This window comes from Microtus pennsylvanicus, chromosome X (genome assembly GCF_037038515.1).
Source record: "Microtus pennsylvanicus isolate mMicPen1 chromosome X, mMicPen1.hap1, whole genome shotgun sequence".
Taxonomy (NCBI): domain Eukaryota; kingdom Metazoa; phylum Chordata; class Mammalia; order Rodentia; family Cricetidae; genus Microtus; species Microtus pennsylvanicus.
Genome location: NC_134601.1, coordinates 126,517,675 through 126,528,189, shown reverse-complemented (window position 1 = coordinate 126,528,189; position 10,515 = coordinate 126,517,675). Strand labels below are relative to the sequence as shown.

General features: G+C 40.6%; 1 protein-coding gene across 1 annotated transcript; it reads left to right on the top strand.

Moving 5' to 3' along the window:
• The first annotated feature begins 1,146 nt into the window (after positions 1-1,146).
• On the top strand, positions 1,147-3,086 carry LOC142840532 (uncharacterized). The gene is made up of 2 exons (XM_075957008.1): positions 1,147-1,175; positions 2,414-3,086. Exons 1-2 carry the CDS (start codon positions 1,147-1,149, stop codon positions 3,084-3,086), a joined length of 702 nt encoding a protein of 233 aa, XP_075813123.1.
• The last annotated feature ends 7,429 nt before the right edge of the window (positions 3,087-10,515 follow it).

The following is a 10,515-nucleotide window of genomic DNA, read 5'->3' as shown; positions in this document are numbered from 1 at the left end:
AAGACCCATACTCATTCAAACCAGACCATATGCCAGTATTATTAACTGTGTAGTAGACACAAAAAATCTCCACTAACCAAGAAGATATTTGCAATTGATATGTGCTGGAAAAAGAAGATCAGTTTTGTTCAAAGGAATATAACTGGGAAAACTCAATACATTCCAGCATAGGCCTCATAACTAGCAGTAGTTGGCGAAGGCAAACCTTATGCCATGTGTTCATTTTGTAGTTTTGTCTTTCCAGTATTAAGATTTTTTTTTCAGAGAGATAGAGAAAGCAAAGACTGAACAAGTGGGCAGGTAGAGATGTGGGAAACAAAGGGAGTAGAAAACGTTGTGGAAGGGAGAAATCATGATAAATTTATATTTTATGATAATTTTTTCAAATTAATTCTAGATTCATTTGTACCTTTAATAGATTAACTATATCCAGAAGGGTTTATACATATGAGAGGGACATTAGCCACCCTGGCCCTTTAAGACTATATGTCTTCACTCTGATTCTTTGCTCATAATGTGACATTCATCTCTGGTAGCTACGGAAACAAGAATTTTTAAAGTCACTCTCATACTGGGCAGTCACTAGCATTTGGCCTTCATAGAAGGGAAGAGAGGCAAGTATTTTATGTTTTCTACATGGTTTCTGTTAAAAGCTTTCAATTTCAGGGGACATAGAAGGTCAAAGAAGTCAATGACCTAAGATTCAACTCTTTGTTGATATCATGTCTATGTCAGTAAATCCTACTGAATATAAGTACTGGGAATCCCTGTGTAGCCGTGAAGGCTCTGTAGCCTGTATTGACCTTTATACATTTGTAGTTTCCTGAAACCGAGTATGTGAATTAGACTTTCTGTGTTTTTTTCTGTTTATATAATGGGGTAATGATTGCGTGAATCTCATTGGAGGGTCAGGACTATCAGATGGGCTAATATCCCTGAAGAGTATAAATGAGGCTTCAACTAAGCAAAGCAGAGGAAGGGGTTGGTTTGTGTGAACCAGGGGTTGATGGTGAGACACCATTCTGAGCTGAAATATCTGCCTAACAGAACTTCTTTTACTGAAGGTGATTCAACTCTTGTGCGACTCCCTGTCTGTTCAACATTTCCTGCTACTTGGAAGATATTTATGATCGCGACATTCCTCAAATGGATCTCTTCCTCCTGGATAAACAAAGGTAAAAGCTTAAGATGAGCTTCATGGAGGGTTTCAAATTGGATCTTTATGAAGCATAAGCACCTCCTCCATGGGTTTCAGACATGGGCAAAACTAAATCTTGCCATGCTAGCTCATTTGTCTTGCACAACAGAATTTCCCACCCTGATTCTGGTTGTGCTCCAAAACTCACTAATTCTGACATCAAAAGGCTCAGATCTGCCTTAACAAGGAAGAGGGCATGGGTAGGGTGTTACTCAATTCATACTAGATTTTAAAGTCACCTTGCTGATGTGACTTCCCAATTTAGTAGAGCTACTGCCTTTACCCTGTTAGGAAGTACATTCCACAGAGAATGTGGAGTAATGGGGAGCTGGTAAGGAAATTTTCCTGGCAAAGAGATACAGTTTGTAGGCCACTCAAACCTTCTGCATCAGAGGTGGCAATGCTTTCATGTACATGCCTGAACTTGCTTTCTGCTCATGAACACAGTGACATCTTTCAGGGCATAGTTATTCATGAACATTGACCCTGCATCCAAAGATATGAACCAAGAAGTTATCTAAATATGTTGGTAAGTACAGTAAATGTAGAGTATTAATTTGGTGCTGGAGAAGATAGTTGCTCACATAAGACAGTTGGGATACTTCATATTCAGCAATGAAATGAAGATCATTTTCTAATGTGTATGTTTGAGTAATTTATGAGAAATGATTGAAATATCCATGAGGGCTCATGTTTCACATACGGATTTTAATTTTGGTCACATAATAAGAATTTAGGTTTTCAAATATGTTTTCCCATGACATGTACACTAGCATACACATTTACAAATATAGCAGACAATATAGGTGAATTAAATTTGTATAAGTTCACTACCATAATTTATAGATATTAGTGCTTTCTTCTGCCTATACCTCTCATTTAAGCTATTTTTTCTTTTTTATGTATTGTAAAGACTGATTAGTTAAACATCATTGTGTTGTAAACTTTGTAATCTTTATTCACTATTAATTCTGAGCATTAAATATTTAGTTAAAAAAACTGCACATTTCAGCATTTGATAGATACAGTGAAATTGCTAATCAAAACCTCTTATAGAGGGAACTTTGGCCATAAGTATATTATTTAAATACAACTTTATGTGACAGCAAGGACAAGGTATGAGAACTTATTACTGTGTAAACCATGTCTCATTTTGTTTTCCACTGTCCCTTGTGTTCCTGACTTGACCATATACTTGTTGAATTTCATCTTCAGATTTGCCAATGCGAAGGAGTGCTTCTTCAAGTTGAGTGGCCTCCTTTGCAGCCTATCAGCTTTGGTGTTTGAAACAATCATTGCAAGAAGCCAATTCTGGCGCCTGTGGGAATTCGATGACAAGATTGTACAATTTGTGTCCCTAGGATTGTGGGAAGCTTATTACCCTCAAGAGTTTAATGTCTCAGGGACTGTAACCAAGATTCTGGTGCACACCCCTATCAATTCCACGTGGACCATTTCACCCGAATTTCAGTACGCACAGACCCTGATAATGTGGACTGTTTTGATGAAGCCTGTAGTTCTGATTTTCGGGTCAATTGCCAATAAGATTGGCTGTATGAAAGACCCATTTATTGAGATGCAGATATATTGCTACAAGGTTGCTGCCTTAGTTTTGTATGTTAGCAGCATCTTCACATTTGTTTCTGTGAGCTGGAACCACTTTGTAGATCATTATGGCCAAACCACTCTTGACTTTCCACCTGACTTTCCGGTTAAAAAAGAAGCCTTAATAAGCAAACACTATACTGCTGTGTTCCCAGTAGGGGTACTGATGACCACCATTTCACTCATTGGTGTGATATTCTTTCTATCTGAGATGAAATCTTTGAAACTACAGAATCAAGTGAAGGCCAAGTGTGCTTCTATTGTGGCTGATCGGGAAATCTGAAGTGAGGACTCCTACATTTACAACATCTGTCAGAAGGTTCCTAGAAAGAGTTTCCTATTGATATACAAAACTCCTGTAGTTCTCAACTTGTTCTAATTAAAGCATCAAATGGATTCTCTTGGTCTGTCTAAATGACTTCTTCCTCTGTCTAACTTGTTTCTTTCTTTGGATATTTTCATATCCCAATCTCTGAAGGCCATGATCATGCGTTCAGATATTTCTGACAAGCAGTAGCAAGCAAAAGTAATGGTGAAATGCATGTTGCAAAAACATTTATCACAAGATAAATATCAAGTGAAAGAAGGTTGTAAGGAAACTGACACATAAACAGAAAAGTAAACACCATTTTATCTGGAGACCCTCTGAATCTCTGGTCTCCTGAAGGCAGAGCTGGACTTCATAGTGTTGGCTCTGCAGACAGTGTGTGCCTTTGTCATGGAGTATGAAGACTATACTGAACGCTGGACAGTCAGACATATCTTCCTGTTTGTTAATATTCCAAATTGCCGAGCATTCCCAGTGTGCTCTCACAGAAAATGGGGTGTGAAGATCAGAGGGCTGCTTGCCCGAGTTGTATTTCTTGTTTTTTACCTTCTGAAACACTGGGTTCAAACTCATATTAAGCTTGATGGCAAGCTTACATAGCCACTGGGCAATCTCACTAACTTCAAATATACCCCACTTCACATAAGGATATCCCATGTTTGGCATCCATAGAATGTAGGCCATTTCATAAAGTAAAAGAAATTTGCTTGCAAATGGGTAGAACTAGAAAAGGCCATCCTGAGTGAGGTAACCCAGACCCAGAAAGACAATCATTGTATGTACTCACGTATAAGTGAATATTAGCTGTAAGGTAATCATGATGCAATCACAGGCCCAGAGAGGATAACCACGCTACAATCACAGGTTCAGAGAGAAGCTAATTGACAAGGGGTTACAATAGGGCTTGAGAATCTCCCTGTGAAAGGGTAATAGAAAAGACATCACTGATGGATGGGAGAGGGGTCTAGATGCAGGTAAGGAATGGGAACAAGAGGGATCAGGTGAAGGGAAGATGGAGGGAGAGTACTGAGAGAGACAGCTGGCTCCTGGGACATCTCTGGCATGAGCTATAAACCTAGGCAAATGGAAACTCCCAGCAATCTATGAGGTAACCCATTCCTCTCCATCATGCCTTGTACTCCATCCACTCTTCCTCCTCTGTTTCTCTTCAGAAAAAGGTGGGCCTCCCATGGATTTCAGTCAATCACGGAATATCAAGTTGCAGTGAGACTAGGCATCTCCTGTTTTATTTAGGCTGGATGAGGTAATCTGGTAGGCAGAAAGGGTCCAAAAAGTAGGCAACAGCTTCAGCGATAGCCCCTCTTGCCATTGATAGGAGTCCCAAAAGAAGACCAGTCTACACGGCTGTAATACACACACACACACACACACACACACACACACACACACACACACAGAAGGCCTAGGGCTTCTGATTTTCCTTGTTAGATTTACATAACTTTATTCACCAGGGCAATGTCTAAGCACAAAGACCTATTTCTTGCATCTCTGCTTCTACATGGATTCCCTGCTTAATCCCATTAAAGCCAGGCCTACCAGAATAATCTGCAATCCTCAATTCTTGACTGTGCATGAATATATTATACATTGGATTTCCCTGTTGCTCTTGACCATATCTTACTCTTCTGTTTAATCCTAAAGCTCTTAATAGTACTTCTCATCATATAGTTTCTATACCAGCTTTCCCTGATGGATCCATAAGACATAAACTCATGTTCTTGTCCTCTTCATAGTCCCAAGTCCTATCTGTGGGAACACAGATTAAGCACTAATTTCCATGATGATTTTCCCCATAACCTCTTCTGCTCTGTGCCATTTCCACACTCCTTGGCTTTGCTCTGGTAACACAAGTTCATTCACTGGCTCTCTCTGCCATGTACCATAAGAACAGATCTCGCTCCAGTGCCTTGATATGATACCTACTTCTCAATACACACATTGCTTAGCCATTTTCCTACTGCAAAAACCTCAGCTGTCAGTTATCCCCATGTCCCCAGTCCTACTTGTGATCACACCATTATATAATTGCTTTACCTGGTGAGTGCCCCTATTACACATACACCTGCTTTATCTCCACACACAAAGCCCTAGACCTGAACGCAGAATCAGTCATCAGCTTTCCTCATGACACTCAACTCACCTCTGCTATCTCTGGACTAGCCAACTGTACACTGACTTTGCATGTGGATTTTCCAAGAATGGCATTTCACAGCCTCAAAACCAGACTTCTAACACAACGAGTAGTCATGCAACTTCTACATCAGATTTCATGTTGAGTTTCACCAAATCCAAATTCACCGGATCCATCTCTACACTTCAGTTTGACCCCGTGTTTGCAGGAATCTAAAACATGGTTGTTTTGGTGTGCTAAGTTCTTCTGCACCAGTGACTCCCCAACACTCTCAGATCTGTCTGTGGAGATGCAGCTCCTGCAACAGATTTCCCTGATAAGTTCTGCAAAAAGACATCCTATATGATATCCACTATCCAATGCCTGCCATCAGATGCACAGTAGGCATATTAGCTATGCCTGATGGAATTACCCTCAGTCTGTCACACTTTCTTGTTTAATACCTAGCTGTGTGTTTTCAGATTGCATGACATATTTGCTCTCTGAGTTTCAAAAAAAAAAAAAACCAACATTGTCTGGAAGCAGCTTTTAAAACTGTGGAGTAATTCCAACTAATGCATATCCCGCAGTGGTCATACATTATAAATATCCCCAGTACAGGGATTGCTCATGTCAAATCCACAACCCAACGAGTAATTTGGGATTGCCAATTTAGATATACATATACAGAATTCTCAGATTCCTTGAACCCTTCCAGCCTCTGTGACTTCCATCCTCTTAGGTTTAGATCTGCTAATTCATATCTTGTTTCTTTCCATGCCACATTACCACAGAATCAAAAAGATCTGTACTATGTGCACTATTAGGCTTCTCTGTAGTCACACAGCTCTGGCACTTTCTCTTCCTGGTGATTCCCTCTCGGACAACAGCTGGCATGTCCCAAATTAAAAAGCTGATTCCTGGCTAAAGAATGAGTAAATGGTCGGGACCACGAGGGGTGCACCCACCCACTGAGACAGTGGAGCTGATCTATTGGGAGCTCACCAAGGCCAGCTGGACTGTGACTGAAAAAGCATGGGATAAAACTGGACTCTCTGAACATGGCGAACAATGAGGGCTGATGAGAAGCCAAGGACAATGGCATGGGGTTTTGATCCTACGTAATGTGCTGGCTTTGTGGGAGCCTAGCCAGTTTGGATGTTCACCTTCCTAGATATGGACGGAGGGGGGAGGACCTAGGACTTACCACAGGGCAGGGAACTCTGACTGCTCTTTGGACTGAAGAGGGAGGAGGAAAGGAGTGGGGGGAGGGGGAGAAGGGTGGGAGGAGGGGGAGAAGGGTGGGAGGAGGGGGAGGGAAATGGGAGGCTGGGAGGCGGTGGAAACTTGTTTTCTTTTTTCTCATTTTCTCAATAAAAAAAGATTTAAAAAAAAAGAATGAGTAAATGGCTTTTTGTTTTCACTGGATGAGAGTCACAGAACTTGCTCCTACAGGACCATTCAGAATTTTCACTTCTAGCTCTGGCCACCCAACTGTTGCTCTGGATTTATCTAAGAAGTACCTTCAGAAACCTTTCTGTTTGGGATGTATTAACATTATCATGTTTAGCTCTGGAAACATAGATCCTCTCCTAGGTCTGTTTGGTGGGATCCTATGAGCCCTACCACAGCATGTCAAAGCCTAGAACTACCCATTTAGTTCCTGCACCATGTTTCCCTGATTCTTTTCCAGAACCCAGGTTGTGTAGACCACATCTACTCTTTTAGGAATAACTCCCTTTCATTACCTATGCCAAATTTGCAACATAATTTCAACAGAAGTTTGTGTGCCAGCTTCATCCCCACAGTCCCAGGCATAGCTTGGTTTGCAGCTCTTTAGTTTAATTCTCCTTCACCATCCCCCAGAGCCATGCGTACCTGTATCATCTGCACACTCCAAGTGTTGATATGCAGGTCATGCATCAGACTATTCTGGTGATCTTTACCTATTTTCACTGGCCAGTGTTATCCATTTACTCCCAACAGTGTCTGCGACAAAACATTTGCTGTATCATCTTTCCCTGGTCTTGTCTTCAGAAACAGGCCTGCCTGTATCATCTCCACACTGACAAATACTAGTGCAATAAGTTCAGATTATGTACCAGTTTGTATTGGTGCATACATCCCCTGCCAGTACCCATACTCCCTGGTCTATAGTTCCAACACAGTTAAATGCACAGAACACATACCTGGCTTGCCTAGTTTACTAGTACCATCCCTCCCGACTCCCATACATTGCTCCTTTGTAGCAGATTCTGTGAGATCTTCCCCTGCAGCATCCTCCACTCAGAACTAAGCCTCCTTCAACTGTCTGTCCAGTCCAGGGCCTCTCTGGAATTTCATCTATTATGCATCAAGTTTTCCTGGTGATCTCCACATAACCTCACCTGCTTTTGCCATTCCCACTCTCCCAGAAGAAGCTCCAAGGCAACTGCACCCAAATTTCCTAGTGAGTTCTGCTTGAATCCAGAACTCTTGGATCTCTCTGTATTCCCAGGCCTACTTGCAGTTGCTTTCATTACTCACCAAACTTTCCTTTTGAGTTCTCCTTAAGGTTGACTGCCAGTGCCACCCGTACACTTTGAGATCTTATCTAGTCTTGAGGCTGCAGCACTCACATTCCTTGGTCAGTTCTGATCGAAACAACACCACCTGGACCATCTCCGTAATCCAGATTCTAACATTCTCACTTGCACAGTTCATGAAAATGTTTGCCTGATAATGGTCATCAGAAAGTTTTCCCTAGCATATAACTGCCTCCCTTTCTGATGGGATGAAATAATATGATCAACAACCACTTTGGAGGAAAAGGTTTATTTCAGCTTAGACATTCCAACTCCAGTCAGGAACCTCAAGGCAAAATCTGACACTGAGGTCATAGAGGGGAGTTGGTTACTAGTTTTAAATCCATGGCTCACAAAACTTGCTTTTTAAAATATAATTCAATATAACCCGAACAGCTGTGATAGGAAGTCTAATTGGCTGGGCTCTGAAATATCAAACATTAATCAAGAAAATGTTTCACAATCTCCATTACAGGCCAATCAGATAGAAACATATTTTTCAATTAAGTTTACTTTCTTACAGATGACCCTAGTTTATGTTAAGTTGGCAAATTATTAATCAACCCCACTGAGTACTTACCCTTCACATACGTGCTTCACTATTAAGCCATAATATTTCCTTTCATGGTTATCCCCGAGGTCTCGGTTAATATTGTGATACTTAAATATATATATATATATATATATATATATATATATATATATATATATATATTTGTAAAAGCCCTTCAGTTTTAACAAATTAAAATACTGAAAAATTTAATGTTCTTTAAAATAATTAAAGACTCTTCAAAAGTCCATAGACTCTTATCTCTTGGCTCCTGTAAGACAAAAATAAAACTAAAACCAAAATCAAAATAAATGCACTCTTAATCTAAAGGTGAAGAATAAGGGAGAAGTTTGAACAAACTAAAGTCTAAAAAAACTGTAGAAGGGTAAACCACTTAGTTTTCAATGTATGGGACTCAATCACATCTTTCTGGACTTCACAGAGATTAGGTAACTCTGGCTCTGTCATCAAAAGCCAAAAACGTAATCTCACTGTTGGGTCCAGGTCCACTCTAGACCTGCCACTGCCCTTGGTCATATCCTGTCCTTGCATCTCCACCACACTGGGGTCTAAAATACAAGTAGGTTGTACCTTTTCCAATAGCCTCTCCTCAGGTTTTTTCAGGGCTTCCGATCTTACATAATAGTGCCAAGGCTCAGCTTCTATCCATGTCTTCTTTAACACTTCTTCCTTCACTGCAGGTAAGGTTGCTCCTTCAAAAACTGGCCTCTTCTAGGACCCCAAAAGAGACATACATGGATCTAATCTACATTGGAAGTAGGAAAAGCTTAGATCTCCTGAGTAAATTGGGAGCATGGGGTTCACAGGAGAAGGCAAAAGGGGAGGAAGAAGGAAGGGACAGGATCAGAGAAAAATATATCTCAACTAAAACAAGAAAAAGAAACAAAAAAACCTTCTGACCTCACACAGAGTCAAACTTCGGATGCTCTCTGTACAGTAAGATCCAAAGAATCACACCCACCAGATCCACTTCCACACTCCCACAATCAGTTCAGAACACACAGATCATGAAAGAATTTGCATGATGAGCTTCCCAGAACTTTGGACACTTTATAATCTCCACTGTCATAGACCTGGATCCTGATAAGCAACTCTTGCTCTACTGTTGACTTACTTCATCATTCACACAGAATACGAAATAGGAACATAAAAGAAATTGCCCCTAGCACAGAATAATAAAAACATTAAATGCAGACTGAAGAATGAGATAAAACTCTCAAGAGAAATTCTATAAGACATATATGAGTGTGTTTTATAAACCAATCAGAATAATATCTGCTTTCCTATTGGAAACTTTAAAAATAAGAACATGGAGTCATGTGTCTCATATTCTAAAACAACATGAATGCCAACCTAGAGTACTGTACCCAACAAAACAATATGACAATGTGCTGCAGTTATAGGAGAAACAAAAATTTAACATTATATAATCATGCCGTTATTCTTCATGCCCATCAAAACAGACTCATGGGGAAATCTGGACTGAAGACAGGAATAATAAAAGCAAAGAGATTATAATAAGAAAACAAATCTTGTTCTAACTACAGAAACCTCAAAATAAGTCTAAGAAAACCATGGGAAAAAACAAATAACAAGATGACAGCATCAGCACAGACCTTGTCATAATAACTTTAAATATTAATGACCTTATAACCCTGATGGAGGAAGGTCATTGGCTAATAAAGGAACTGCCTTGGCCCATTGTATTGGTTAGAACATAGGTAGGTGGAGTAAACAGAACAGAATGCTGGGAGGAAGAGGAAGTGAGCTCAGACTCCACAGCTCTCCTGTCGGGAGCAGACACCTCAGACAGATGCCATGCTCCCCTCACCTGGGAAGATGCACGCGACTCTTTTACGCAGGCAGTTCGTGCGGTTTGCAAGCACAGGCTGCTGAAGTTCGCTTGCTGACAGGGACCTTGAAATGCCATAGAGTTATGGCAGTAAACATGGCTACAGCCAGTACCGCAGCCATGAGGCTGGAAAGCTAAGGAATGGGCTACATCTAGCCGGCAAAGCCACGCCTTTAGTCCTACTGAGATTGCTTTGTAAATTAAAGACTCACGTGGTCAGAAAAAGAGAGATATACAGTAAAGAGAGATTCAAAGGCAGAGAAAAT